Raw genomic sequence first — 26,686 nt, 5'->3', positions numbered from 1 at the left:
CTAAATAATTATAGTTGTATGCGTCATATCACTTATTAAATGAACATAATAATTCCTTATATCAAGGTCGGGGTCTTACAATCCGACTTAGATCTTGTACCGATAGCCTCGGGCCTTTTATAAACTTTATTCTAAAGAAAAAGCATTCATTTATCTTTTAGTTAGCATTAGGCTTATTTAATTAAATCCTTATGCTCACCGGGTTAGCTTTTATCACTAACGGCATTTTACCTGTTCTTTTATATTAACGTGGTTTAATTACCAAACCTATTTTAGAGTGTTACAGTAATTTTTAGTTTTGAACCTCCAGAACCATTTGGCAGAAGCAATTGGTTAGTGGTTTTGAGTTTTGAAATTCCAAGACACCCATATGCTTAGGCAAGGCCACTCTATCCCACGCCGCCCAATGCGTATTTTTAACGTCATCCGAACCTCCCCATAAAAACTTTTTCATACTTCTTTCCAAAACCTCCATGGCCTCTGTAGGTCCGGGTTTCGGGATCGAAACCGTGATTTTCATGATTATGTTCATAGATGGAAGAGATTAGAGATGATAAACAAACAACTTTGTATTAATCCGGTAGTAAAACATTACAAGTCGGCCCGATTACATGATAACCGAACTAATACCAAAGGAGTATACATCCGGGGAGAGACCAAGTGGTGATCTCTCCCGGTGAGGTCTCAAACCTCCTCTCAAACTCTTACACTCTCTTAGTCTTGCAAATGACAAAGTGTTGGTATTTATACCCAACACAGGTTGTATGGTCGAAGGATCTAACTGATTGATCGATAGATCATCTGTCGATCATCCAGCTATCGAAAGATACACATATACCTCGAAGGATGACATATCCTTCGAGGTCCATCTTCATCTATCGATGGATATCTTTCGAGCTCATCGAAGGATATACACAATCCTTCGATGCCTTATCCTTCGACACCAAACATTATGTTAAAAGTGGCTTTTTAGGCTGTCATTCAGGTTACAACACACTATGTGTCATAAACTGGGAAAATTGACATGTACAGAATATGAATGATGGGGGCATGTTGAAAATATCCTTATATGTTCATTCATATTCTAGACTGCTTATTTATTGGGCTTATGTTGTTGTTGGGCCCGGTCAAGTTATAACTAATACAAGCTGGGCTTGTGATTAATTCATTCGGTTATAACAACTTCTAAATGCATCAGTGTTATTGTTTTAAGTTCAAGGGTGTAATATGAAACTTCTCAGGGGTTCCGATCATATGTGATGATTTATGTGGGTGCAAAGTGTAAATGTATTTTTGCAGGTGTATAAAAGGCCTCTTGTGAGCTAGGGTTTCTGGAACGTTCATTCATCTTATCTCACACTCTCTAACTTTGGGGTTTTTGTTCATACCAGTTGAAGACGAATCAAGTTGAAGACGAATCAAGGTCTGTTCGTTTTAGTTGATGTTCGTTTGATCTGCTGGTGATATGTCGAAGATTTAGTGAAGATTAATCTCTTCGTCTGTTTAGTATTATTTTCCAGATCTTGCAAATCTTCTTTGTTCAGGTTGTAACATTTCATTCTAGTTGTTTTTTGTTTTGATTAATCAACTGATCGTTATCAGTTGATTGTGAACTTTGTATTGTTCGTTTTTCTGATCTTACAGTTCTGTAAGATCTTGGGTGGTTTGGGTGTTTTTCGGGTTGGTAAAGATAATAAAAGTTACGTCATGTTTTGTCGCTTCCTCTGTGTTCTTTGTTATTTCTGTGTTTGTGCTGTATATTTTATACCATTTTGTCATGGTATCAGAGCTAATAGCTCATGAGTCTGATTTATGGGATTTCCGCTGTGCGTTGAGTTCGTTTTTTGGTTTGTCCTTGTCTCGTTTTTTTTAATCCGTTTCTTGTAGTGTGTACAGGTACAGATCTGGTGGTTCATAGTTCGGAATCAAGATTGGATAGTTTTTTGTTTTTATTAGATTTGATGATCTGGAAAGGGTTTTGATCAGAAAATTGGGAATTTTGATTCTGTTCGATTATTCTCTTGGGTTGTGTTGAAATTGTGGATCTGTTTTTGGTGTTATTTGTGAGTGAAAAAAAAAAAACCTAAAAATTAGGGTTTCGTTCATTTTTTTTTCTTGTGCAAACTCCTCGGTTCCAATATCTGACCATTCAATTTTTTGTTTTGTTTTGTTTCAATCATCATTTTTTAACTCATCATCCATAAGAAAGGTTATCCTTTATTCGTTCGAGCTTTAACAAATGTAATCTGCACTCTGTATGTAGTGTTTCTGTTACTGTTGATAGTCTTGGTGCTGCTTATGGTCTCTTTTGTTTTTCGTTGTTTCCAGCCAGTGGTTCGATTTTCTTGTCTTTTTTGTCGCCGGAGTTGTTCTGGTCGCTCAGTGGACCTTGTCTGTTCATGTCACCTGGAGTTTCTTGACCCGTGGTTGTGTGCGGAGATGAGAAATGTGGGAACTAGATCTGATCGGGTTTTTTGGGTGAAAGAGTGCTTTGTAGACTGCTCGTTAAGATCTAAGTCCGTGCTTATGGTTCTTGATATTAAAAGTCAAGGTTAGACATGTTGTTTACCAGATCTGAAGGTGTTCTTCGGAGATCCACAATCCACCAAAAGAACTATTCACAGGGAATCATGAGAAACTTGTTACAGAAGGCCTGTGTGGTGTTACAAGATCAGGTTATTTCTCTTCATTTTTGGTGTTAAGGTTGCTTAAAAATCTCATAACCCTTAGTGAAGGTGTTTTTACCTCTGTTGGATTAAGCACTGTGAGATCTTCCTTATTCCTTTTTTATTTTTTGTCACACGCTTTTGTATTGTTAGGCATATCTTGGCTGGGTTAGGTGGACCAACAATTGGATTAGATAACAGGGTGTGTCATATCCTGTTCTTATGTGTTTGTATATACATGTTGCATTTCTTTGTGATTGTTATAGTTACAGTTGATCACATTAAACACTTATTATATGTTCATCATTTGTGTGATAAGTTTTTATCGATTGTGTGTTTGCATCAACTTTAATTAATCCTTGATATGCCACACTGAGTTGTGTAACTACCTGCATCTTGTTCTGGTTGATTTATTGAGTATGCTATTTGTACCTTCATACTATAGTTGGAGGATTTTGTTGATAACAATTGACAACTATATTATATGGGTCAATAATATGAATTTAACTTGCAAGTTAAAAGAAAATTAGCTTTATTGATAGGACATGCTTTAAATCTCCCAAGATGAGGTATTTTTACTAGACAATGGGAAATATATTTTATGTTCTCTCGTGTGATTCTCTCAAAACGTTTTCATTGTTATAGATTCATTTTTGTTGAATTGGCTGATATCATTAAATTGAAAGGTTGATATCTATGATGATTCTAAGTGATTATTCATGAGGATTGAGCATATTTGGTTTTGTTTTCCTGTTAGATCTAGTTGTGTGAGCTATAAGTTTTTTGTTGAGACTTTCAGTTTGTTTTGGTCATATTTAGTCATGTATATCGTTCAGTTTCAGTTGCGTTTCTAAGTGTTAGGGTTTGGTGTTAATTGGTGAAATATATCAGATCTTGAATTTCGATTTTACAAGATTGTTGATCCTTATTAATTCTACATGTATTTGGAACTGGTATAGTATATTGTGTTGAATTTCCGTTGTTGTCTTGTGTTCAGATCAGTTGTTTGGTTTCTTCTTCTTGTCTGTTCTTTTTTTTAGCGATTGCAGGTAAAGATCTTGTAAGATCTGTTTGGATTTGGATTTTGTGAGACGCAATCTATTTGATGTTTGGATACCTGCAAAGTCTTGTAACAGTAGTTTGGTGCTGAAGAAGGAGTTCTTCTATCGATTGCTTATTGAAGACCTGTGTTGGTCTCTAAAACCCTTGAAGGTTTTAGGGCAAACCAACCAGAGATATTTTGCTGTGACTTGGCTAGTTTTTTGTAGTTCTTGAAAACTACAGTTGTGATCTCTATTGATATTATACGCACCCTCTGTAAGATCTTTTCTGTCTCGTCACTGTTTTTTTTAATTTTTGTTGTTGTTGGTTAGTTGAAGTCGGGGTAGTGAGGACCGGCATTGTTGTTTGTTTGTTATTTTTGATTACGTGACTATTTTGTGTCTTAGATCGTGGCTCCTGTATTAAGACCTGTCCAGGCACTATGAGTGATGAACCTGGAATCTGGAAACTGATACAGCTTCGCCTTAGGATTTTACATCTAGGTTTTTTGTCTATTTGTATTTTTTGTTCCTTGGCTGGTTTATTGGTTGATTCTGTTTGTCTATGTGGTTTCTTGTATAGAAGTGGTTTAAAAATCTGTCATTATATGACTATTAAAATTGCTGAATGTAACTTTGTTTTTTTAAATACCATAAAAGGTTTATAACGGAGTTTTGGTTTTTTAAATTTCAAGGGTTATCCAGGATCTCGAAATTGTGTGTTATAAGAACCATGTCTACTGTATTTTGCATGTCTGTCTGGTCGCTTGATTATCATGATAGAGGATGTTGTCTAAGTAAAAAAATGTTTACCAACTCATACGTTGTTTAGTTTGAAAGGTTGTATTCTGATTGTTGAATCATGTGGTTCAGTGTATTGGTTCAAGATTGTTTCTTGAATTATGTTCTATCTTGTCTAAGAGTTATTGTCTCTTGTTGTATGGTTAGGTGAACCATGTGGTTCGAGTGTTTCTAACCAGTTGTGTTGTCTCAAGATTGTTCTTGGATATGTTTTACAGCCTTGTTTATCTCTTTGGTAGGTGAGTTGGTTCTTTATCTAGTTGAAAAAGTTCTCTGTTTTTATTCTCCTAGGGGTTTTTTAGCTGTAAAATTGTTATGTGACATAGAATTGTGTGATTCTAAGTTTTGTCATAACTGTTTTTTGAATCGTGTGATTCAAAAGTTTCAGACTTGGTTCTGTTTTTTTAAAGTCGTGTGACTTTTTATGGTCTTGAAACATGTGATTCAAGTTTTCAGACATCGTTCTGAGTTGTATAGAGGTTTATATCTCTTTGTTTTTCATCAGATATGTTTCTTGAATTATGATAGAACCATGTGGTTCTTCATTCTTTGTACTATTAGTATTGTATCTGATAGTTGTTTTGTATGGGGATTTGTAATTCCATGTTTGATACTCATGTTTGCGAGTTTTGTCTTAGTTGTGAAAGTCGTGTGACTTTATGATTGTCAGATGTGTATCTGATTGTGTTATGCATTTGGTATGGCTCTTGTGATTTTGTATTTGTTGTGGAGTTGTAAAAAGTTTTTTGCTTTATTCAAATTATCTTTGAGTTCTTCACACGTATTGTTTTTTGGACTTGGTTCTGAATTCTTAGAATCGTATGATTTGTTGTTTTCAGTCTTTGTTCCGAGTTATGTTGTCTCGTGTGAGATATGTTATTCTGGTTACAAATTGTGTAATTCTGTGTTTAACCAGGATTTGTTTGGCTGTGTCTTATAGTCTTGGTTTTTTGAATGTATGTAATGTTAGCCTTGTAAGTTTTCTCTTGTGTAAGAGATATGTTTCTGGTTGCCAGAACCATGTAGGCTTTCATCGTTGTCTGGTGTTCTTATCATAACAGTTTTGTCTGTTTTGTTAGTTGTCTGTTTTGTTAACTGTCTGGTGTGTTCTTGTCATATCGTTTGTAAGAATCCTGTTATACATCAGAGGTCTGTTCACTTTGAAATTGATCTGTATTTTTTGAGAAAGGGATTTTACGCTAGTATTATTGAACCTGAAAATTTTTTTTGCGAAGGAATTGTGTGTTAACCGATGTCAATCTCTTTGTAAGGAACTTGGTAATTTTTGCCATGTTTACCCCTGAATGAAGGGGGCGTGTTAAAAGTGGCTTTTTAGGCTGTCATTCAGGTTACAACACACTATGTGTCATAAACTGGGAAAATTGACATGTACAGAATATGAATGATGGGGGCATGTTGAAAATATCCTTATATGTTCATTCATATTCTAGACTGCTTATTTATTGGGCTTATGTTGTTGTTGGGCCCGGTCAAGTTATAACTAATACAAGCTGGGCTTGTGATTAATTCATTCGGTTATAACAACTTCTAAATGCATCAGTGTTATTGTTTTAAGTTCAAGGGTGTAATATGAAACTTCTCAGGGGTTCCGATCATATGTGATGATTTATGTGGGTGCAAAGTGTAAATGTATTTTTGCAGGTGTATAAAAGGCCTCTTGTGAGCTAGGGTTTCTGGAACGTTCATTCATCTTATCTCACACTCTCTAACTTTGGGGTTTTTGTTCATACCAGTTGAAGACGAATCAAGTTGAAGACGAATCAAGGTCTGTTCGTTTTAGTTGATGTTCGTTTGATCTGCTGGTGATATGTCGAAGATTTAGTGAAGATTAATCTCTTCGTCTGTTTAGTATTATTTTCCAGATCTTGCAAATCTTCTTTGTTCAGGTTGTAACATTTCATTCTAGTTGTTTTTTGTTTTGATTAATCAACTGATCGTTATCAGTTGATTGTGAACTTTGTATTGTTCGTTTTTCTGATCTTACAGTTCTGTAAGATCTTGGGTGGTTTGGGTGTTTTTCGGGTTGGTAAAGATAATAAAAGTTACGTCATGTTTTGTCGCTTCCTCTGTGTTCTTTGTTATTTCTGTGTTTGTGCTGTATATTTTATACCATTTTGTCACATTATACAACCATAATTTGTCTAGCAAAACCCACACGGTCAACCAAATAACCCTCTCGTTTGACCACTTTAAACGAGCGGGTCTATACACGTTTGTTTGACCGTTTCACTAACTATTACAAATTCAGCGTACAATAATAACTAATCTATTCGACAAGCATCGGACACAAAATCTGCATCAACAAATACCCATTTAAGTTCCATCTCTCCTCCGATGTGGGACAATGTGCTACTTTCCCTTTTGTTTCAGCATTCAATGTTTCAAACACCCAACTTTGAGCATCGATATCTCATTCATCTTAGCTCCGTTTTGGACGTGGTTTAGTTCGTTGCAAAGCTCTTCCAACATAGAACACAAACCCACAAATAAATATATAAAACGCGCTCATTTTATTATATTTATTTCTAGTTCAAAAGAGGAAAAAATCATTTTCCTATATTTGTGAAAAATGCTATTTTCACATATTTTTCCAACAAAACCTTTAAACACCTTGAGAGGGGTTGATCTCGAGTTCAAGTCCCACAGACAGCAGAGAATAAAGGAAATTTGTTGTTAAAAAAAAGTAAAAGATAATAAAAATAAATAACATTTATTCAGTCACAGTTTTACAAAATTACAATACTGTTATTAGTTATCTCAAATATTCCATGTTTTGTATAATTTGGAAAGTTTTCTCTCTTCAATATTTATTACATTTTTATTAATTGTTATCCATTAATAGTCATTGGTGCCTATCTAAAAATTAATAGTCATTGGTTTTATTTATTTATTTTATTTAATATGTGATAGTCAGTGGGTTGTGGCTACCGTGTAAATACGCTGATCCATACTTGAGTCTCGGTTTCGACTTGTTTTATATCTATATAACAATATTATTATATTTTATAACACATGTTTATTGTATCTATATCTATAATAACTTCAAAACATTAAGTGACAATTTAAAAAAAAAAGAAGCTTAGTTGACTGAGTTAAGTTATATATGATCCTAAAAAAAGAAATTTGAAACTTCTTCTGTTATGGAAACAGTTTAAATAGAATCATGACTTAATGACTTTAAAGATATGCCTTAACCATGGAATATATACTTACTTGGTATAAATAAATCAGGAAAAAAAAAGCATTATTTTTACAAATATGAATTTTTCTATTGGATTTCCGTTAGACCGGATGATATGGGGCAACGCCTCAAGCCATCTCATCTAAGTGGCGCCCCTTACACCACCCAGCCTCTGCCAAAGGGTGACGCCATCCTTGGCCTCCGCCAAAGTCACAGCGGGTGTGAGAGGAAGAAAGCTTTGGGGCCCACCTGCATAAACCAACCAGATTTGGTTTTTATTTGATTTTTTTTTCTTTTTTTTTTCATATAGTTAAAAGGATTGATAGATAGCATTATTTCATACCGTACAAGTTAACAATAAAGCTCCCCGTTTATGTCTTGTGTATGTGACATTCAACAAAAAGTATTAAAGTTATAAAAATGATATCGAAATCTTTTTAAAATATGAAAATTTTTAATAAGTTGCTGAATCTCTTAACACAGGTGGGAACATAAAAACCTTCTTTGGATTCCATTGTTCATGTTGGCCTCAACACAAACAAACAGATAGCATCAATCTGACACCATGATCTCACCTCAACTTAACCCATATTGAAAACTACAACATTCCAAATTAGGTCCATTGTCCCCACCCTTTGTTAATTTAGTCTTTATGCAAATTGACTCCTTTACCCTCCTCTCTCTCATTTACTTGCTCCTCATCAGTACTTTGCAGTTCATTAAAGAAAATAATAATTAACATGTTTGTGTGTGTGTGTGTGTGGGGGGGGGGGGGGGGGTTTCACAAGAGATAGAGAGAGCTTTTAATGTCTTTTCCAACTCTGTATTTCAGAAGTGGAAAATATTAAAACACCTTTTGTACAAGTCTTTTGCATTGCATTGATTAAAGCCTCAAAAGTTCTGTGAAGGGGCCATTGTTTATATCACTCTTGAGGTGCATGGTGGTCCTCGTATAAAGTAGGTACATGTATATTACATGTATATATATGCAAACACATGCATCAAGATGATTGAATTTATATGCATATATTGGTTTATGACATCTCCCACTATAAATAATGTTTCATATCAAAAAGGTTCCCTTACATATGCATTTTTCATTGGACCATGCATGTTTGTTTGAGGAGTCATATATATGCCACAAATAAAAGAATATGCGTAGATATAGTTTGAACAGAATTTGATCCGTATTATCTCACACAAGATATTTAAGTTTTTATAAAAAGATACATCATACACTAAGATTATCTAATTTCAAAAATTGTACGTATTGACGGAGCTACCCATTTGGTAGAGGCATATGCCGCTTACATGGGAGGTTCAGGTTCAAAGTTCAACCCTAGGTAAGGGAATAGTTTAGAATTTTGGTGTAAAGTAGAGTAGGGGTAACGTTTGCCGTTAAAAAAAAAATCTATTTTCACAAACTTATCTCCTTCTAAATAAACCATCTGTCACTTAATCTCTACTAAGTCGGTTTTATTATGATATATGCAGTGATACGAGCTAGCTAAGAGAAACACAAGATTATGTAAAAGAGAAAATGTTTTGTGTTGATTAGAGAACATTTTACATGATAGCTTACAAGATATATTGAGGTCCATCAAGATGGGTCCATGGCGCTATCTAAGGAGACATACATCCTTATATTGTTAATATGTTTTTTGAGCGATGAACAAAAAATCTAAAGGACTTGAATCCGCACCATTGGGATGCATATAAACACCTTGTGTCATTAGGCCAGGCGGGGTCGATCGTTATTGTTCCGTGATGGGGAGCCATAACGCGTGGAACTATTGATTTTCCCACCGCCACTCCTCAACTATAACGCGTGGTAATGTAACGCGTGTAAAATTCAACGGCGTGATGGCCAGATTTTGTGAGAGGAATTGTTGGTTGGGGGAAATTGTTGGGTGTGGTGGTGAGTGATGACCATTGCCACCAAAAAAGGTTGTGAGTGATAGAATTCTATCACTAGTGACCACCCCCTCCCCCTTAGACCAATTGAGGCCATCGGCATACATAAAGAGGTGTGTATATACAAAGATACACATATGAACACACATCAAATTAGTAATATACATGGGTTAAATTATATATATCATTTAGGATATCTTAAAGGGAATAATGTTAACAAAAAAAGGAAAACACAAAACATATATGTGAGGGGAAATATGTCCTTTAAAACAATTCATCTTGTGGGATCTCTCATGATCAAAATCTAAACATGAAAAAAAAAGAAACAAACATATTCATTCAAAGTCCAATATTGGTAAATATAGTCCAATCAACCATACATTGCACTCATGCTCAAACTTTAAAAAGTTAGCAATACAATTAATTAGCTAGCATAACTTCATCATGATCATACCCTACCACACAAACTCAAAAACTTAAAAAAGTTGAATGCTTCTTCTAAAAAAAGCCACACACTAACACTTCTATCTCCCTCCCTCTCCTTCTTCATCATCAAACATATTCAAAATAACATAAAGAAAGATAGAAAGAAAAGCAAACTGCCAATCAATAACTTTGGCCAATTCTAAATAAACAAATACTAAACTAACTTACTAGAAGATGTTAATGATCATCTTACAGGTGTATGAACATGATTATAAATAGATGCCAAGTGAGAAGCAAAGAACACCTCTATATCAGGAGGATCAAAGAAAGATATCGGTGATCTTCTCAATGTACAACTCGAAACAAGCCTCGGTTTCTTCTTCGGAGCCGGTGGGCATGTTAGAATCTCCGGAATCTGGTACTTTTGTGCTTTAGGAGTTGTACATCCAATACTATTAATCTCATCCATCTTATTCAAGTTCAACACTGTATCATGATCAGAACATAACAACGAATTAGTCTCTTGAACCATATTCTTCTTCTTCTTTAAGGTTCTTCTTGGTTTTCTTGCATTTTTTCTTGATGGAGCCATTGTAAGAAACTAAGAAAGAATCTTGAGTTATGATGCTTATGAAACAAGAGTTCTAGAGAGAGAGAGAGGAGAGAGAAACTGAAATCTTTTCTAAAATTGGTTAAAAAGGAGAAGCAGGAAAATCACCATTTATAAAAACCCTAGAAAATTCTTTGACTGAAAAAGTGGATAGATGATGTAAGTGGTTTGAAAAGCCTACAAGAAGTACTTGTAGAAAAACAGGAGTAGAATATCTTGAAGAAAAAGAACAAAGATTCGGTTCTAAATCTGTTACAAAACTAGAAGTTACATAGGAAACCCTAGTACGAGAAAGAAGGATACGAGGAAGAAGAGCTACGCGTAATATGAATATCAAATTGTTGAGAGATAAGGGAGGGTCGAGGTGTGCGGTAGTGGGTATTTATTGATAGAGACCTGGGTCGTGCGGCCTGCCCGCTGCCCGGAATTCGCGGTCTCTCTCTATATGTATATCTCTATATCTCTCTCTTTCTCTCTCGCTCTAATTTTCTTTTTGGGTTGTTACTTTTGATGTCAAATGTAGAATTTCATTGATTTGATAATAATAAACAATTTGTTATTATAATTGCAAGATGGGAAAAGATCAAATATAAAGTTAATTTTCGCTAGGAAGGATAGGAAGCCATAGGATTATGATATGTGGCAAATTTTAAAATAAAGAGAAAGGGTATTTTAGTCAATCCAACTCCTTCTTCTTCCTTTTTCAAAACCTAGTAAATTCAAAAACCCACCATTTTCAAAACCCACCATCTTCAACTATTTCTTCACTTTCTATCTCAATAATCACTACATTATACTGCGATTTTCATCACCAATCAATGATTTCAGAACCCGATCAACGTGTTCTTCAGCTTTTTTTGAAGAAAACCCAGTTTAATTTCATAAAAAATCTCGGTTTTTCCGGTGATTTTAGAGATAATCACTCGATTCGTTCGATTCGAGCGTTGATAAGTGTTTCTATCATTCAAATTTCGTCAATAGATGAAGAAATCGGCTTCGATCCATGTAAGAAATTCTTTAATTTCATTTTCACGATCTAGGTTTTTGATTTAGTCATTGCGTTTTACGATCTTTGTGGGGGTCCGTGGGCGGTCGCCCCCGGTAGCGGGGTCCCAGGGGCGGCAGCCCCTGGCGGGGTCCAAGGGGCAGAGCCCCTGGCTGGGGTTGAGCTGTACTAATTCGATTAAATTGTTGTACTAAAAACGCATCAGAAAAATTAATTTTCCAGAAATTGGCTCATTTCGAAGACAATAATTCGTAGACAATTCAGACAGTTTTATGTGTCCATTGCGTTTTAGAAATAAGAGAGTTTTATGTGGTTTCTGGCTATTGCGTTTTAGAAAAAAACACACTTTTAAGTGTTTTTAGTCATTGCGTTTTAGGTAAAACACATTTTTTAGGTGTTTTCAGTCCATTGCGTTTTAGAATGAGTCATTTTTAAGTGTTTTCTGGCCATTGCGTTTTACATATAAGACATTTCTTTGTGTTTTTGGTGCATTGCGTTTTAGGTAAAACACTTTTTTATGTGTTTTCAGTCCATTGCGTTTTAGAAAACAGACATTTTAAGTGTTTTCTGGCCATTGCGTTTTACAAATAAATCATTTCTTTGTGTTTTTGGTGCATTGCGTTTTAGGTAAAACACTTTTTTATGTGTTTTCTGGCCATTGCGTTTTACAAATAAGACATTTCTGTGTGTTTTATGGCCATTGCGTTTTACAAATAAGTCATTTCTTTGTGTTTTTTGTGCATTGCGTTTTAGAAAAATGTCATTTTTTAGGGTTTTTTTTCATTGTGTTTTACGTAACTGGTGGTTTTCTATTGCGTTTTACGCAACTGGGTTTTAAATTTTTTTTTTAAATATAGCAATAGTATACTCGTTTTAAAGATAAAAAACGCTCGTTTTTTTTGGTGCAATTTTTATAAAAAAATAATGTCGTATGAAAGAGTTATTAACGTTTAAAAAATGGGGGAGAATTGGAGGAGAGAGAAACTATTGGCTTGGATTGACTAGAATGCCCTTGAACAAACTCACACGCCTCTTTTCTTCCTTTCAATTTCCCTGATTTAATCTTAGCCCTTGATTAACATAATGGATGGTCAAGATCACTTCCTATCCTTCCTAGCCAAATAAACTTCCTATTATATCTTCACCCTTGCAAGATGATCCTTCAAATAAAATAGTTTTATGTCCGCGTTGCAGTGCGTTTGGCAAATATTTTTCAAATAAATAAAAAAGAGTGAGGGTATTAATACAACCCGAAAATTAGGTGTACATATAGAGCTATGAGTGAGTATAAGATATAAAAGCATTAAATGCGTCAAAAAAATAAATTTATACCCCTCTTATTGCCCTATGAGCGACGTATAAGATGATGGTAGTTGAAGCATTAAACCCTGTAAGCCTCTCACTGGCCTATGAACAACGTACAAATATGATGTTCGAGGAATTTAAGGTATAAAACTGACATGTAGCGAGTTCAGACTGAAAAGTCTGAGAAGGTGACCCGTATACGTGCTCATTGACCTATACACGACTTATCGTCCGAGAAAATGTTATTAATCCAAGTATACGGAAACTATTTCATTCTAATATTGAAAACTCACAAAATAATGATGAAATTCACAAAAAAAAAAAAAAAAAACCGTTCGATCAAACCGTGAAGCATAAAGATGTCCTCTTGGGACATTGGTTATGTTTTTGGCGAAGATTCAACCGGTCATACGTCTCCGAAAGCGTATGGTTATCCAGAGTTGATCGAGGTGAGGAGGAGGTTGTGTTCATGCTTCGTTGTGATGACGGGGGTGTGCATCCCGTGTTGCCTGATTTGAACCAGGTGTTCGTAGATGAGGCAGAACCATCTTACGTGGCTCAAAGTTATCCGCAACACGAGTATGGAACTTACCATTCGTATACGAAAAACCAACATAAGTTAGAGTACGAGGAAGGTGGTAAGGACTTTGAGTAAAATGATAACTAAGTCAAGGAAGGCGTAATGCACTTCAAGAAATGTGATCACGACGAGGAGAAAGGTGTTGACGAAGACGAAGGTGCTAACGATGAAGGTGCTAACGAGGAAGGTGTTAACTACGAAGGGCAATGAGAGGCGTATAGATATACAACTTCAGACACCTTTTCATGTTATACGTTGCGTATAGGGTAATGAGGGTCGTATATACTTACTTTTTCTGAAAAGTTGATAGAATGTGTATTTCTATGCGCCTCTCATTGATCTATGTGCAGCGTATAGAAGTTTTATTGCCTTTTATAGCTACAAACAAGTTCCTATCCGGAGGTACATACGAAAAGGGGTTGTGGACCATATTAGAGGAACTCTGGACCACATGATGACGATCCGGAAATGCACATACACGCACGGATTCTTTGTCTCTCGTATAGTTCTCGCTCCTCGTATCTCTCTGTACGGTTGGAATATTCAAGGTTAGTTTGTATTCCATATTTTGATGATTAATCTTCAATCATTTTATGTTTTTCTTTTTTGTCCGTTTGTGGTGGTGTTAGGGTTGTGGTTGTTGTTTGCGGTGGTGGGTTATGGTGGTGAGGTGGTGGCTGTTCTGGTGGTGGGTGGTGGTTGTGGTGTTGGTGGGCCGGCTGGGTGGTGGTGGTGGGTTAGTGGTGGTGGTGGTGGGTCGGCTGTGGTGGTGGGTCGGATGTGGTGGTGGGTCGGCTATGGTAGTAGTGGTGGGTTGGTTGTGGAGGTGGATGAGGTGGTTGAGGGTGGTGGTGAGCTATGGTGGTGCCGTGGTGGGTGGTGGTGCTTGGATTTGTTTTTCTTTTATTTTTTACAAAATATTTTGTTATGCCGAGTCTAACACTATAATTGTATGTTTTATTAACAGTATATCGAAAGTCAGTGTTTTGACGGTGGTAGTAGCGTGATCCTTATGGAGAAGTACATTGGGTTCATATTTCAGATTCAAACGCTTACCGCGTTCGTATTTTAGATTCATGCACTAGGGCGTCGAACTAGGATGATGTGTGATCGGGGTGGACTACATTGTGCTAAGCTCCTAGTGATGCCAGCCAATGTTGTTTGCCCCATTGCATGTATTTCCAAGAGAGTCGTTCGTTAGTGTTCTCATGAGGTATTACAACTTCCCCATACTAAAACATCCATGATATTTAAATAAAGTTTCATTTGGTACATCCTAATCATTGGCTGACATCCAATGATTGGCATTAATTAGGTGGGCCTGAGCCAGCCGTATAGGGCTATGAGGGGCGTCTGGTGGGCCCATTTTCAGGTGTATAGGGGAATGAGCGTAGTATAGAGTTTGGGGATGTGTAAATACTTTTGGGGGGATGTGTGGATACTTTCACCCTTAAAAAAACATTATTATAGTTTTGCTAAAAAAACTAAAATAAATACAAGACTATAATTTTGAGCTAGGTGTAAACCTGTAATGAGTCGGGAGCAATAAGCGAGTGCTAGGCAACTGCCTGACATGAATTAAAATTACATTGATTCAACCAACTAAAACAAAACAGTATCATAAATTTGCTAAAAAAAGACTAAAACGGTGACAAGACTGTAATTTTGAACGGGGGATCATAATTTTGACCGGGTTAAAATCATTATTTTTCAAAAAGTTACAACGATGGCAAGACATTAATTTTGAGTTGGGGGCAAAATCGTAATTTTGATTGGGAGTAAAATCGTTATTTGTCAAAAGCTACAATGATGACAAGACTGTAATTTTTAGCTCTGGACAAAATCATAATTTTAAGCTGGGGTAAAATCATAATTTTTTGAATAGGGTAAAAACTTAATTCTTTAGAAGCTACAGTCGATTTAGTCATCAACTCTATGTCCTATAAATTACCATATTCAGTGAGAAAGTAATTAGTAATAGAAACTTGTTGTGAAACAACAACCTACTAGCCTAATATCAAACAATAAGAGAGAGATGTAGGGAGAAAAGACTGATATTTTATTGATAGATATATTTACAATGAGATACAATAGTGGTATATATAGGTGTACAAAACTTGGAAAGAAAGCTAATCTATTTTTGGTGTTGATAACCACATTAATAATAAATATATTCATAACACTCCCCCTTGGTTATCAACATAATACGCTTGTTGCTACCTCGTTAAAAACCTTGCTAGGAAAACTCGGTGGGAAAAAACCATAGCTAAGGGAAAAAGAGTGCAGCGTGTAATGCGCATTAGTTCCCTCTGATACTTCTAGATCAGGTATGCTGCCTCATTAAAAACCTTACTAAGAAAACCCAATGGGACAAAACTTAGTCAAGGGAAAAAGAGTGCAACTTAAATAAGTCTTCCCCTCATTTTAACATATATCCTTCAAGTGAGGTCTGCCCATCTTCCTTGGAAGTTGATCAAAGCTTTTGTAGTCAATGATTTGTCGCTCGACCCATTAATGTGCTATCTTTTATGTTGATCAATGTTGTATAATCTTCTAACATGACTTTAGGTGCCTCCTTCCAAAATATATCATATATCCAGGACTGTGTTTAGTTACATTCCTGCATCTACAAGACTAACCAAACTTGTATTGATAGGTTAGTAAAATATAATCAAATATCGTTTATACTTGAAATATTTCTTTGAACTCATTCCAATGTCTTTTCGCTTGACAAAGGTTATATGAAGACAATAAGCTCAAGTTAAAGATATTATAACCATACATAGCTAGCAAAACATATGAGTGCACTTATGCATTTAACGATGGTGCTTCTAGAATGAGAATCTCTACTTTGGTAGGATATGATAATTGGCATTTCTTATTACAAATGAGTTAACAACCTTTAACATACCTTAAGGTTTAACTATGTTCATACTATAATCTCCAAACATCATCTTCTAGGTGTACTTGAGGGATTGGTAAAATATAATTACATAGATACTCAAACTGCAGTTCGAGTAATAATTAGACCGTGCCTAGGTCATTCAAAACTTCTCCCTCTAAAAGCTCGACAATTTCTCTCAATAATGCCTGGACATCATTACTGTAAATTGCGATTATAGTGAACTTTTAAAGGTAGAATGTTGATAGAACATGGCTAATTGAATCAAACTTATGTCCCTATTTATCCGAATATCTCGAGTTGTATAACACTCGTCTCGACTATTTAGTCTATACGTATTTTGTCAACTTCATATAATACGTTCTTGATGTTTTGACATCATTAATGCTTCTAGCATTATCAATTCATGAGTGAATGCTTTCCATCTTATCTAAATATGCATGTGCTTTCACTCTTTAGAAGTTTTGCTACATAAAATTGCTCATTTAACATATAAATATCTATATCATATGCAAAAATGTCATGAACACTTGCTTTTAACTCCAAAATCCATATTGTACCATGCGTGTACACTATTTATTGAGATATCACAATCACCGGGTACAAGTTTTCTATGTATGTTTCTTGGTGCACAAGTATTACATCGTTAAGATGTTTTAATTAACCTTTTAAACACTCAATTGCTTTAGAAACTCATCAGGAATTCCAATTATATCCAACATGTAAAATAATCATAACCTTCAAATCCGAATATGTATAAATGATCACATTGTTCTCGAGAACTTACTTTACATGACCTACATAATTTAATCCTTCGGGACTTCCATGTAAACTTTCAGTATCAAGTGATACATAACATTCATAAGACGAATATCAATTCTCTCTTTATATTACCACTTACCAGACAAATAAAATACTGGAAAGTCAATGCATCCACCACTGGAGAATATGTCTCCTCATAATCAATCATAGGTCTTTGCGGAAATTCTTGTGCCACCAATTTTCCTTATATCACTCAATTTTATTTTCACATAATTCGCATAAAAGACCTGTTTATATATTTTACAACTTTAGTTGTATGGACTGTTGGTCCAAATACTTTCCATGTCATTAGAGAATTCAACTTTGCCTTATTTGCGTCTTTCCATTTTGGCCAATCATTTCTATGTTTACGTTCATAGGCACATCTCAAATCGTGATCCTCATCAATTAATCATTTCAAGCGCTACATTATCTACAAAAGTATAACGACGTCGATTTTTATTTCGATTCCATACATATCTTAGACATGATACAACTTATTGAGATCTCTTTATTTTCAGGTACCTGAGGTCCTTCTTGAACCTTCATGTCTAATGTCTCTTCAAGAGACCCTTTTACATACCTCGACTTGACCATCTTAATTAGTTGCTCCAACTTTCGAGGAATTTTATTATTGGAATCGACTGGTCTACCACGCTTCAGACGTGCAATAGACTTATTACTAACATGTGATTGTCCTTCTAGGACACTAATCTTAATTGGAGCATTAGCAGTTGGTATATGTGACATAATCACCTTTTAAAAGTCAGTAAATGCGTCTGGTAAGAGATTCGCTAATCTTTGTAAATGAGTTATTCTTTGAATTTCTGGTTCATACTTTTAGTTTTGAGGATCAATAATAATTCATACAAACTCATTTCTGTTCCAACTGCTTTTTATCTCCCCCTGATGTTGGGAATATTAATCCACTGAGGTGGATATCAATTAATTAAGTCATAAATAAATAACTCATGAAAAGATCTATTCGTTATCATTTATTCCCAACCACCTTTTAAGGTTCTATCTTTGTGCATAGTGGTGGATCAATTTCAACATATACCGCACAATTAAAATCTTAAAAAGGATATCTTTGGCTCCTGACACAAAACCAACTACAATGGGGAGAAACTATTACAACATGTTGGTTTGATGTGAATTAATGTTATCGCAGATGTATAATCACATGAACTCAAATTTAAATTTTGCTCTCATGATTATTGGCTTTGCAATCAATCGTAGACGTTTGTTTACCGTCTTCAACAAAAGCAGTTCGTGTATAAATATATAGAAAATTCAACACTTATTTCAATAATCATTTATCACTTGGGAATTAATTCACTATTACCAAATAAAAATACTAATCTGGATTAATATGTTTGCTATCACATTAGCTAAGCCACAATCACACAAACTTCAGGTTGTGGATTTGATAACAATTTAGACGATGCATCGATTTAAAAACACTAAATGGTATCACGTTGGGATATGTGTATCCTTTAATCATTTCCAGAATATTTAGGGATACATACCCTCCTTTATTTGGCAAAATATAAAATTTCCCTTGAGAACAAACATTACATGCTAATTATTAGCTTGAAGAATCTTTTAGCTCTTCATTATGTTTCACATCATCGGTGTGGTCTAACCGGTCATGCCAACTAAGACAATAATCATGATACATAAACTTCTGGTTTATGTTTATAATCTATCAGTTGCACTTTGTTTTATGTGCACATTGTTTGTGTAATAAACATATATAATATGAGAGAACATCGTATTGTCATCTCAAACTTTCAATGAGTTATTCTGATATGGTTACTCCCTTTATTTGCCACTTCTAGTGGCCTTTCTCATTATTACCACGACTATTATTACAATTCTCATGGTCGATCTCATCACTAGAATTTTCTTAACTATGTCCATGATCACAATGATCAAATATATATTCACCTCATGGATCAAAATAAAACCACACAAGTTTCATGGTTTTCCATTATTTTCTCGAACATACGAATATATAGTCACTTCAAACCCTTCATATCCATCCTTTTAATGATGCGACTTTGGGAACATATTTGAGGTTTGACAAAAAAAAAGTTTGTTTTATCCATCTTCCCTTATGAATAAACTTCTCCTCACATAACAACAATTGAGAAGTAATTATATGTCCGAGTTATATAATATTACTGTTCTAACATCTTACAACATTTTATAACTTAGTAATGAGATGCGTGAGTATGACACTTTGAGTGTCTTATCTAAAAATATTTGTACTCTTTCATGATAATAATAATAGATCATAACTTTGGTAATAGTTGTTCTCTCGATATTATTCACATGTATTAATGATAGAATATAGAATGCAAGGTAAAGCCAAACTATACAATATATAACATTATAACATGTCGCTATGTAAAGTAAGTTATAATAAAAACTATGTGAAATAAGATATTCGTTTTATCAATTATAAGCAAATATATATAGTGCATGTATAAACATATCACGACATGACCAATTACATATCCATCTTACATAATATATTTATCACTCATTTTTGAAACATGAGCAAATATTATTAACATATGATCAAATAAGTGTAAAAAAGCTATTTAATCAACTTCAATAAGCAACCATATATATGTACACAACGTGTATATATATAAAACTAGACATGTAGCTAACACGAATTTACAAATACATACCCTTATTGTGATAGCACATAAACATATACACAATAAAACATTTGACCACTCAATATAATTAGTATCGTTTATACCACCATCGGTTATAAAGTTATAATAATTTGATTTCATATTGTGTAAACTAAAAACATAATTATTTAAAATATATCCTATAAATCTAAGAGCATTTAGAAATAAATCATCCATTCTCTTGATAAAGAATAGAAACTAGAAATCAACAAATACTTTTTTTTTCTTTCTGATGCTCTAATAAACAACCTTTCTCTTTTATTACAAACATAAAAGTTTAGATAGTTTTGTATAGAAAAATCAATACATTAAAAATATAAATTTTAAATCAGGAAGTATAATTCAAATTGAATATATACGATCAAATGCATGAGATTTAAAATCAAAGCATACAAAGGTTATTCAATGAAATAAAGAAACATAAATATAAACTAACACAAATACTTTTCATTTAAGTGGTTTTATTGGTTACGATAAGTAACTCAATGGATTCTACTATACGTTGATATGAAATTTCCTAACTAAAAAATCTATTTAAGAATGGTAATAAAATAAAGATTTGATTAAGCATATCAATTTACATCCTAGTGTAACCGAATTCTAGAAATATTGTCTAGTCAATAGTCAACGATTGATTAACTCAGTAAAGTAAACTAATCTTGTTTTTGAAAACTAATCGTTTTTTAAATACAAAATCAAAATATCTGTTATAAAACTTTTAATTTTTTCTTTACTTAGTTTCTAATATAGATAATCTTCATAACAGGAAACCAAAATACATTCACAAATCCATATTGGATACGTAGTGTGCATATTATTGAAAGAAAAGGGTTAGGTTCTTTTTTACCTCAATCTACGAAGACGGTTCCGTCGGAAATAAATTTAAAACTGGGACATCTGTTGCTTTATTGTTTCCGGTGGTTGATGTTCTAGCATTTTTATGCAACCTCTTACGTTGAGATATCAAAAAAGTAAGGAAGGGGATTAGGGTTTTTGATGAGAGCATTTTCGTGCTGATAACGTGTTGTGAAACAACAACCTACTACCCTAATATCAAACAATAAGAGAGAGATGTAGAGAGAAAAGACTGATATTTTATTGATAGATATATTTACAATGAGATACAATAGTGGTATATATAGGTGTACAAAATTTGGAGAGAAAGCTAATCTATTTTTAATGTTGATAACCACATTAATAATAAATATATTCACAACAAAACTCAAATTTTATATTACACTTCTCACCCCTCCTAAATTTTCCATAAGTTTGGTCATGTCAGAGCTTTTTGTTAGGAGACTAAAACTATGCTTTTATCTCATGCCGGAAATATAACCCTTCAGTTTCATGTTGAACTCCCAAAAGCACTAGAACGTAATTTTTGGTGTTACAAACCTCAACAAAATGTAGCAATTGTATATATATTATATATATTTAAAGGTTATGGGAGATAATAGTGCCAGACAGATTGTATATATATATAAAGTCATGGGAGGAAATAGTGCCAGACAACTTTTAAAGGTCTTGGGAGGGAATAGTGTTAGTCAGCTGACTTACGCTCCTTCTTTGGCCCTAACAATTTATGATTTTGCCCCGAGTTCATAAATTATGATTTCGGCGTAAGTTCAAAATTACGATTTCGCCCGTCAGTTTAAAATTACGATTTTGGCACAGTTCAAAATTACAATCTTGCCATTAGTACCTTATTAGATGGTTGGTGATATATGGTGTGGTCCGTTGGATAATGTCGAGGACTGATATCTTTTGTTGTACAACCATGATGACATCTATGTTGTGTTAGACTACATTTATGCTTGTCATGATCACGTTTGAAAGTTTGGGATTTTCCAATGATTCGGACCAACAATGGTTTGGATGAGGGGTTGACATAGTTGATTAATCATAACTTATGACTTTAGAATTCCGGTTAGTTACCTTAAAAGCCAAGACCCTCATTTGACTAGACAAGGATTACCCATCAAGGCTTTAAACACTAAACTAGATTAATGATCTCATTGTCATTATTATCTTTTATAGTCATTTGTGCGCATACTTGGTAGCACTACTACAAAAGGTAGCATTAGACGGTGTCAAGGATTTTTTTAGACGGTGTTAAAGTAATAACACCGTCTTAAAACCAATACCAATAGCTCTTTTTAATAAAATATTCAATAAAATTCAGAAGAACACCGTCTAATGGTTAAACACCGTCTTATACTAATTTCTCCAACCTTTAGACGGTGTTGTCTCTGAACACCGTCTTATAAATATTCAATGAACCCCGTCTAATGCTTAAACACCGTCTTATAAACTAATTTCTGCATCCTTTAGACGGTGTTGTCTGTGAACACCGTCTTATAAACTGAAAAAAGATCGGACAAATATCAACCACCAAAACCTTATCTCTTTCCTTTCATCTTCCTCCTAACAACTTCTCCATCTTCATTCAAAAATTTCACCATTAAGGTTAGTTTTTTTTTCTCTTTATATATGTTATTTAATGTTTTTTAGTTTTATAAATAGTAGTTATATCATGTTTAATTATATGTTGTTAAAAATTCAAATTTGATTTTTTGCTTTGTTTTGATAAATCGCTAGTACATTGTATATAAAAATTAGTTTATATATAGTAATAAAGTATGTTTAAGTTTTAACCTTGTTGTAATATGTTTTTAGTGAAATATAAAATATTAATATTTATGGTTTTGAAGTTAATGTTACATACTAGTAACCTATCAATGTGTCCTAATTAACATCACTGGTTTTGCTACAATGCTCTCAACAACCGACTATTGATCTAGAATAATAAACCACGAAAATTGAAGAAAAAAGTAATAATCATGAAAATGGATCGTGGATTTTGTCAAATTTAATAAAACATTGGAGAAAAACCATGGTTATTTATATTTTTTATATGAATATTTAGGATTGAAAACCATGGTTAGTGAATTCTTGACCCATATGTTACAAGTTTGAGTTGTACGTGAAAACTTGCATAAATTGATACACGTATTTTGATTTTAGGAAGGCAACAAGTTTAAAGAGGACCTCAAGTAATTGAAGGGTCTATAAGCTGATGTGTGTTTTACATGACCTTAGTTGTGAAAGTTTAAGTGATTTTATAAATTAGATGTTATTTATATTTTTATTAGATGTTATTTTGTTATTTATATTTACATTTACATATAGGTGTATAAATATAGATTTAGATAACCCTTTAGAATTACCCGTCTAAAATTTATCTAATAGAGATAAATTTTGGATTGTCCCGTTTTGGGTCTGCTTTTTGAATATTCTATCTCATTTAGGATATGTATACATTTTAACGAAACACCATTTAAGAAAAGATCGGTTGGTATTTCCTCTACTCCAACGGGTTTGCGTTTTATGCATACTTGGGGAGTTAAGGGGAAATGCTGCCGATTTTTTCTTAAATGTCGTCTCGTTAAAATGTATACTTATGAGATGGAATATTCAAAAAGTGGGTTAGGATTCACCGCCTTAGAGCATTGATTTACATCATACGCATACGCTCACATCATTATTTATTTATTTATTTGTTTTAATTTTCAGATGGAGCATCGTGAAGATTGGATGTACCATAGAAGTCGTACGAATGCAATATATATTATGGGTGTTCAAAGTTTTCTTAAGGCCGCCAAAGCTCATCGGGTGAACATAGGAGATCGGGAACGACTGGGCTACTACACTTCCATATTCAGCTCCTGAGAATATGTTTCCAAGCAAAAGTGGTACCTATATTGAGGTTGAGTAAGTTTTTTTAGTTAACTTACTTTTATTTTATTACTATGATTTACCTAACTATTCTATAACGCTAATTTTGTAGCGACCATTAGTCTTTGTTCATCATTGCCCAACACATGGGACATGTTTATATTTTGGATTCAACAAAGATAAAAGGCGAAAAGAATGCTTCTAACTATCGTCTTTCAAGCCTAATTCCTACCGCCTTAGGATCCGAGTTCAACTACACAATGGTTGATGTATGTGTGTTTGCTATTTCTAAATTGTTTGATTTTCGTTACTTTTAAATAATAATTTGTTAATTTATTACAGTGTAAGCAACAAAAGGGTGGATGGGAATGCGGCTACATGGTTCTCCAACATATGTTTGACTTTGTCAATTTGTATCAAAACCAATTTCCCGATGAAGTAAGTAAAATATACTTGTTTATCAATTTATTACTTAACTGTTTATTTTTTTTCAAACTTAGAAGGTTTAGATGTATATAACATGTAAATATATACATAGCTTTATTGCCGATGTTGTTATCAATTTTTCTCTTTGCCTTTAGATTTATTCTATAATATTTGTAATAACTCTTTCTATCTACTTTTATTTTAGATGTGGCACGACACGAGAGTGGCTACGGATAATGAAATAGATGTTTTGTTGATGACGTTGATGCCGAAGTTTTTTAGCGAGTTAGGTATTCCGTTAGTTTAGCTTATGTGTAGTTTGTTATGTATTCACAAATGATTGTAATTTGACGGGTTTATTTCCGAATTGGATGTGGGGTTTATTTTGGATTTGAATGTGCATTGTTTTGGTTTGATTTGAAAATGTTACATTGGTTGATGTATTTTTTTTCCAGCAAATGTATTTTTGGTGTATTTTTTTTCCAGGAAAAGTATTTTTGGAAAATATGTATTCAGTAAATGAATTTTTTTCTAGCAGTTTATAAGACGGTGTTGGTACTAATGTTATTAAAAGACGGGGTTCACTAAGTTTATAAGACGGTGTTAAAAGTATTTGATTTAATAAATGTTTTGATATTAAAAGACGGGGTTCACAAAGTTTAAGACGGTGTTCAAACTGAACACCGTCTAATAAGACTTGAGTTTAAGCCGGTGTTCAAATAGAACACCGTCTAATAATACTTGATTTTAAACCAGTGCAGTTTAAGACGGTGTTGAAACACCGTCTTAAAACCCATTTCACCCCGTCTAAAGCTCTATTTTGTAGTAGTGTAGGCTCGCAGCGGATGTGGAACAGAGGAGTGGTAGCACCCGTGAGAAAGTGTGTCTCGATTGTACAGGTTTATGAGAAGGGGAGAGAGAGAATGAATGAAGGAGTCAGATAGACACCAACGTTAAAGAGTCAAGCACCCTCACCTTCATGTTCCTAAGGCATGTGTAGTCATAACTCCTCATATAGCCCTTTAGGGGGGGGGGAGGGTTATATAACATATGTGTGTAGTGGATGGAGCCTCGTAACATCTACCAATCATTACTCAATTATTAGTTTTTAATGTCTAAATTTATAAAATTAAAAAACAAATAACATTTCATTAAATTAAAAAAAAAACATTACAATAAAATTAAAAAAAAACACTCTTAAACTCAATAATCGCCTTTCTTTGTAGAGCCATTTCCAACATTTTTCCGGATAGGTGGTCGTGCGGCTTCGAGTAAAACTCAAAGTCTCTATCAAATTGTCTATCCTTTATTATCCTTTATAAGATCGACCACTTCCTCGTTCTCTTGCATACATTGAGCCCTGAGGTCGCGTTTGTCTTGAAGGCGTTGTTTCATCTCGGAAAACGCTTGACTCAAGTCAGATCCCCTCGACGATGATTCTAGTCGCCTTGATTTTGCCCCGCTTCTTCTACCGGGTGGTCATGGTAGGTCCGCATCTCGCTCATCCGCCCCTTCCTCCCCCGGAAATAACGGATTAACATCGTTTAAGTCGACGTATCAAGCGTCGGACGTTGGAGTTTCAGGTTCAACCGACTCGGAGGTTTTGACTTCTTTGTCGGCCTTCTATTTCCGAAACCTTTAAGTATGGGAAATTCTAACGTGCCGCTTGATATTCTATTAAAGCCGACTACATTATATCCTCGTCGCTCTCGTCGCCTTTTCAACCGTTTCTTTGACGTTGATAAATCGATTGAAAATTGGTCCATTTGTTGTTAATATCGGTCCACTTGCCTGATATTGAATCTGGTTGCCGGTAATTATCCCCCTACCCATGAGACCGAAAAATAGTTTTTGGATTCGTCTCCAAAACACAGTTTTATTTTGGTTATTTGCTAAAAAAAGATAAAAAAAATAAATACAATTTTTAACAAACAAATTATATGTATAAATTAAAAACTAAAAAGTCTATAAAAATCTTACAAATTTCGGGATCCTCTTATACGTCGACCCAAGCTCGGGCTAATGCGTACTCCTCTTCATCATCCCATGGTGGCACGGTTTTTCTCGTCCGTGTCTTGGTTATTTCTTTCTTTTTATGTGACACCCGTTTGTTGCGTTTGGTTTTGTTTGGTTTGGTTGTGTCGCCGGCTCCTCCTCATCCGGTTGTGTCTCCGAGTCAAAGTCAGGCTCGTTTTATGACATGCCGAAACCTTGTGATGAGCCGTAACCTCCCATGTTGAAGTTTGGATTCCAAGTTCCAACCGTATTAATTTGGGTCCCCCGTGAGGGGTTGGTTCAAGAAGTTCATGAACCCGGTTTGGTTATGATTATACTCGTCAAACCCGGTTCTATAGGCGGTTGGTCGGGTGGGAACCAAAGCAACAAGTTGGTTAGGAGCGTTTGTTTGGTTCGGGTCGCCGCTAGATCGAGAAGGAACGAAACCACGGTTGTTGGGATACATGGTAGAGAGAGTGGTATAAAAGTCTTGAGTTTTTGTTATATATGGAGTGAAGAGAATGATAGTACAGAGAGTGGTTTAAAAATAATGGGGATGAAAGGTA

At 34.4% G+C, this 26,686-nt stretch overlaps 2 protein-coding genes and 1 long non-coding RNA gene across 3 annotated transcripts; 2 read left to right on the top strand and 1 right to left on the bottom strand.

Moving 5' to 3' along the window:
- The first annotated feature begins 959 nt into the window (after nt 1-959).
- LOC110927110 lies at nt 960-6,590 on the top strand. Its single transcript, XR_004884157.1, has 2 exons — nt 960-3,983; nt 6,262-6,590. It is a non-coding gene; the product is annotated as an uncharacterized LOC110927110 (long non-coding RNA).
- A 3,703-nt stretch (nt 6,591-10,293) lies between these two features.
- Nucleotides 10,294-10,641, bottom strand: LOC110900309 (cyclin-dependent protein kinase inhibitor SMR13). The gene has a single exon (XM_022147213.1). It carries the CDS (start codon nt 10,639-10,641, stop codon nt 10,294-10,296), a length of 348 nt encoding a protein of 115 aa, XP_022002905.1.
- Nucleotides 10,642-23,828: 13,187 nt separating this feature from the next.
- On the top strand, nt 23,829-24,517 carry LOC110907646. Its single transcript, XM_022152597.2, has 3 exons — nt 23,829-23,968; nt 24,042-24,137; nt 24,331-24,517. The coding sequence occupies exons 1-3, from the start codon at nt 23,846-23,848 to the stop codon at nt 24,430-24,432; spliced, it is 321 nt and encodes a 106-aa protein (XP_022008289.1). The 5' UTR covers nt 23,829-23,845; the 3' UTR covers nt 24,433-24,517.
- The last annotated feature ends 2,169 nt before the right edge of the window (nt 24,518-26,686 follow it).

Source organism: Helianthus annuus, chromosome 2 (genome assembly GCF_002127325.2).
Source record: "Helianthus annuus cultivar XRQ/B chromosome 2, HanXRQr2.0-SUNRISE, whole genome shotgun sequence".
In the NCBI taxonomy this organism is placed as follows: Eukaryota; Viridiplantae; Streptophyta; class Magnoliopsida; order Asterales; family Asteraceae; genus Helianthus; species Helianthus annuus.
This window is presented reverse-complemented; position numbering and strand designations above follow the sequence as displayed.